At 48.6% G+C, this 4,639-nt stretch overlaps 1 protein-coding gene across 1 annotated transcript; it reads right to left on the bottom strand.

Annotated features, from left to right (window-relative positions):
• Positions 1-549: 549 nt before the first annotated feature.
• Positions 550-2,380, bottom strand: PLA2G1B (phospholipase A2, group IB (pancreas)). The gene is made up of 4 exons (XM_009084964.1): positions 2,347-2,380; positions 2,117-2,276; positions 1,285-1,412; positions 550-671 (listed from the first exon to the last, which is right to left on the bottom strand). Exons 1-4 carry the CDS (start codon positions 2,378-2,380, stop codon positions 550-552), a joined length of 444 nt encoding a protein of 147 aa, XP_009083212.1.
• Positions 2,381-4,639: the final 2,259 nt, after the last annotated feature.

Raw genomic sequence — 4,639 nt, 5'->3', positions numbered from 1 at the left:
CCTTCTCCATCTGCCTGTGGTTTCTCAGAGCCCTCTCACAGATCCCTGGGTTCTGCTCCATGTGTGAGTACAGCTCACATGTGCCTTGCTCAGTGCAGGACAAACTGCTCCCCAGACTCCTCTAGAGAGACCAGCCTGCAGCACGATACACTGAGGGGATGCTCATTGCCAAACCCATCCAGGATCTCCACTCGGTACCTGACCAGGGGTGACAGGGCACCAGCACACTCTCCCCTGGGTGGTGGAGACGGGAGAGCTGTTCCATGAGCCAGGGCCTTCCTTCTGCCCTGGGACCTGAGCAGCCCCTGCCGGCAGGACTGCTGCTGTGCTGTGACTGCACCAGGGGCAGCAGCTCTGGCACAGGACCTCGGCAGGGCTGGAAAACTGGGGCAGACGCTGTCCCTCAGAGCATCCCCCTGCCCTCTAACACCACCTCTCCCTGCAGCTCCGGACCGGGAGCAGCACAGGGCAGGAGAAGGGAAGGCAGCGACCAGCGCCGGTGTAGGGTGTTAATTAGTTTATTTATTAGGCACAGCGGCTCGAGGGCGGCTACTTGCAGTACTTGTCGGTGTCCAGCTTCCTGTGCTCGGGGTTGTAGGGAGCCTTGGCGAAGCACATGGCCGCGGCGCGGTCGCAGTTGCAGATGAACTCGGCGCACTCCTTGTTCTTGCCTGGGGGAGAGAGCAGGAGCGGTCAGACCCCGCGGCTCCTTCCCCGCGCGCCGCAGCGGCTCAGGCGATTCACTGCTGCGTCGTTCTGGGGGTGCACAGGCTTCTCCCTGCTAACCCTCTGCCCACAAAGCTGTGTGCTCCAGCCCAGCCATCTCCTTGCTCCTTCCTCCCTCCCCTGCAGTCCTGTTTGCCAGGCTCTCTGCTATTTACCTCCGTTCCAGAGCCCGGTAAAGGTGCCACTCATTGTTCAGGGGTGTGTGGCAGAAGCCACGCAACACATCCCAGTCAACATGTAACGTTATCAACATGTTACATCCCAGTAACTCTTGGTTACTGCTGTTAAAGGGACTCCAGAAAAGTACTCAACCCCCCGAAGAGGAGAAAGGCTTCCCTATATCCTGTGATACCATATATCTCCATAAACCTTGACTCATGAGCTATATAGTGAATATTCACTCTGGTGCCTGTGTGAGGTGCCCGTTTCTAACAACCAGTCCCCCTGCAGGAGCTTGCACTGTGCCTTCCTGCCACAGAGACGTGAGAGAGTAACACAGCCCTGCTCCTTGCAAAGAGAGAATGGGGAACATTTAGAGCGATGAGGAAATGAACATACTGCTACATGTAATCTCCCCGTTGGAGCAGCTGAAGCTGTACGGCTTAGTGTAGGGGTTGTCCAGGAGGAATCTGCACGATTCCATTTTCTTTGCCTGTGAATAGCAGTTATCATGTACTTGGCAGCACCTGGAAAACAAGGAGAAAAAGGTCAGAAAATACTAGAATGCAAGCTCAGCTGACCTGTAAGACAAATATTCTAGATTTGCTTCAACAAGGCAAAAGAAAAGAAAGATACCCAGAGATAAGAGGGCAGGCACGAAGGACCTCGAAGGGACACAGTTGTGCCAGCTCATGGTCCAAGAGGTGTCTGGTACATGTGTACTTACTGGAGCATCATCACAGTTATTGGGCAGGGAGAGCAAAAACCAATGTTTACCCTACACACCCCCTCAGTGCTCAGCAGCTGCTGAGCTCACAGCCAACACAATTCACCACATCTTGGCTGTCAGACTTGTGTGATCTCTAAACTGCCCAAGCCACTTCCTACCATCTTCCAGCTCAGCCCTGCACATGCTGATGGTTGTGCACTGGGCAGAGCGTGCAGAGCTGTGGCCAGGCTGCTGGCAGAGCACTGCTGCAAAGAAAATGCTGAAAGGAGAGCAGTGTAGCTGCCACAAAAGAGAAAACAGAGTTGTTGGGATTGTATTTTATCTTAGCAATAAGGCATTGAGGTGTGATAATGCACATCCTTCTTCCCTTGAATCGATCTGGGAGGGAAAGCTTCGTTCACAGCAGCCAGAGAGTGAATGTTCTAGCTGAGAGGAAGCTGGTGTGAGAACCAGGAAAGCACAAGCAAGGAAAGAGGTCTGTAAAAGCAGAGCCTTACAAACCTGTCAAGCTCGTCCACAGGTGTCCCACTGCCTCCCAAGCCGCAGTAGCAGCCGTAGTCAGCGAAGTCCAGCAGTGGGTGGCTGGCTGGCAGGGTGCACTTGATCATGCTGCGGAACAGCCACAGGGCCCGGGACGAGCCGCTGGCACTGGCTGCACTCACTGGGGAGAGACACACAGGTTAGAGTCAGGCTCAGAGTTACCAGTCCAGGGGCTGAGGGCACCTACACACCAGACAGCAGGAAAAGCAGGGCCAGGAACTTCATCCTTGCAGGACTTGATAGAGAGACTGGGGCTAAGCGAAATGTGTCTCTTTATACATCAAGCTCACCTTGACATGGCTATGAGATAAACCAGGCAGTGTTTATGTTACTAAATGCAGACTTCTTCTATCAGAGGCTGTGGGTGGCAGGTTGTGAGGTGACAAGTTGAAGGCCAACTGAGTTAAATCTATGAGAGTGAGGAAGGCAAATATTTGCTCTTCAAATTTTTGCTACTATATTCTTGTAGTGCTACAATTAGAAGTCAACCTGAAAGATCTGGGTATTTTTAAGGGCTCTCTACTAAGAAATACTAGCAGTGTGGTAGTTAAATTGGAAATTGCTGGCACACTAATAACCACCTGCCACGAAGACTTGAATCCTCTTTTTTTGGTATCCCACTTACATTAGTTCTGTATGTCTCCGTGGATTCTCCTGGCCTAATTCAGAGAATAAGGTACAGGTTGTCCACTCACCTCAAATGACCATTTGGCATGAATGAGCTGAGCTGAAGAAAATTCAAGCTGTTCTTTACTTTGAAACCATAGAGGGAAGGAGGTACTACTAGGCAAGAAACAGGAGCCAAGCAGCCTGGCAAGCCTCTGTATCTGGCTTAAACAAGGAGTAGTCTCTGTTTTTACATGACCTTAAGGGATTTACATTGGAAATGAACTGGGCTTAGAAATTTCAACATACACAGCAGATTTCAGTAACTGAGAGAGAGCAGTTTCTCTTTCTCCAGCACCAACATAGAATCCAGTTAGGCCCTTTGGTTCTCTAAGCCAACAGATGAGGCAAGTTGGGAACCTTGAAAGAAGTTCCAAAAGTATGTAAGAAAAAGCTTCCTGGAATCAGCCAGGGGTAGGACCAAACCACTGTACTTATATTTAGACCCCAGAAGCTCTGACATTTCTAGGGCTACAGGCTTGGCATTTTTACACACTCAAGATACAGTTCCTAGGCTTTAGGTAGTCAGAGTCTGCATTTATTTCCAAAGCACCAAACAAGCCCCCAGTTTTCAAGAGGGGAGGAAGAGGCAAAGCCCAGCTTTCTGCAACAACACAATGTACCAGAGTGCTTATTCAGGAAGCTTTGGGCTCAACACCTGTCAGTATGTTCAAAAAGGGGTGATGAGGACATCTTCCCCCTCATAGGGTCTGAAGCTATGCCAGGGTGCCCACAGCATCCATAGGATGCTGACATACCCGTAGGACATCTAGTAAAAGCTAGACATGCTGCTGAACAACCAGACCCATTCTGATTTTTCTGTTTCCTCAAGCACTCTAGTCCTCTGGGACTCCCCACTCATAGGATAACTAAAACCAAACAGATGCTGAGTTACAGATTCAGGATTCACAGGGTTCTAACAGTGCATTGAACAAACATTAAGGGCTGATGTAAAGGACAGTCTGTACCACAGTTAGTTCAGAAAAAATAATTTAATCTTTTGTCCACAGATCAATCTGCTGACTTTCCCTTCAATAACCATTTAAGTGTTCTCTGCCTCCTTTGCTCCTTCAACCACATTTATTCTATTTGTTTGTAAAAAATTATTCTGTTCTCTTACCTATGAAACTTAAGACTCTGTGGTTCCTTTTTCCTCAGTTCTCAGCATCTGATGTATTATTGACATTTCCTAGAAAACTTCCAGTAAATTGGCCTTTTAAAGTCATAAATCAAAGATGTCTTGGATTTCATATATTTAGTTCAACAAGAAGATCACCTAGTGTGGGAAAGCAAGCATGTGAGCATTACAGAAGTGCCTCATGAGAAAAATCCCAGCAGGGTAAAGATTTTTCCACCGATGCTATTTTTGGTTTCCCACAACCTGTGCTGTATACAAAGCCACTGGTCCTCTGTATGCTCGTGAGCACATCCCAAACTCACAGACTTAGGCCTTATTTTTAAGACTGCTCTGTAAGACCACTGCACAGGGTTCCCTACAACTTCACACAATTAGAATTCTCTTGCAGCATTGTCTCTAAGCACTTCCCATTTGCACATTTCACTTTCTTAGATCTAGCTTCCTTAGTCCACCATAGTCACTAAACCCAGAGCATGAGCCAAACTTCTAAGCACCACATTATCTCCTCTGTTTTTGAACCTACAAATACTTATACAAAACCTCTGTTACATAGAGAAGAGACACAATCTCCGCTAAAATCAGATCTGCCTGACATTATAAACTGGGCCACTGCCAAAGTGTGGGAGCAACAGCGAGTCAGAGCCCTGCCTGGGGCTTTTATCCTAATGGCAGGATGCAAC

Source organism: Acanthisitta chloris, unplaced genomic scaffold (genome assembly GCF_000695815.1).
Source record: "Acanthisitta chloris isolate BGI_N310 unplaced genomic scaffold, ASM69581v1 scaffold29710, whole genome shotgun sequence".
Taxonomy (NCBI): Eukaryota; Metazoa; Chordata; class Aves; order Passeriformes; family Acanthisittidae; genus Acanthisitta; species Acanthisitta chloris.
Note: the sequence above shows the minus strand (reverse complement) of the source record. Positions and strands in the feature narration are given on the sequence as shown.

Excerpts from the sequence above, each read along its gene's own strand:
- PLA2G1B (XM_009084964.1), bottom strand. The coding sequence starts at position 2,380 with ATGAAGTTCCTGGCCCTGCTTTTCCTGCTGTCTG. Across the intron at positions 2,277-2,346 it reads CCTGCTTTTCCTGCTGTCTG|TGAGTGCAGCCAGTGCCAGC; the intron begins GTGTGTAGGTGC and ends GTCTCTCCCCAG. Across the intron at positions 1,413-2,116 it reads CCTGTGGACGAGCTTGACAG|GTGCTGCCAAGTACATGATA; the intron begins GTTTGTAAGGCT and ends CTTGTTTTCCAG.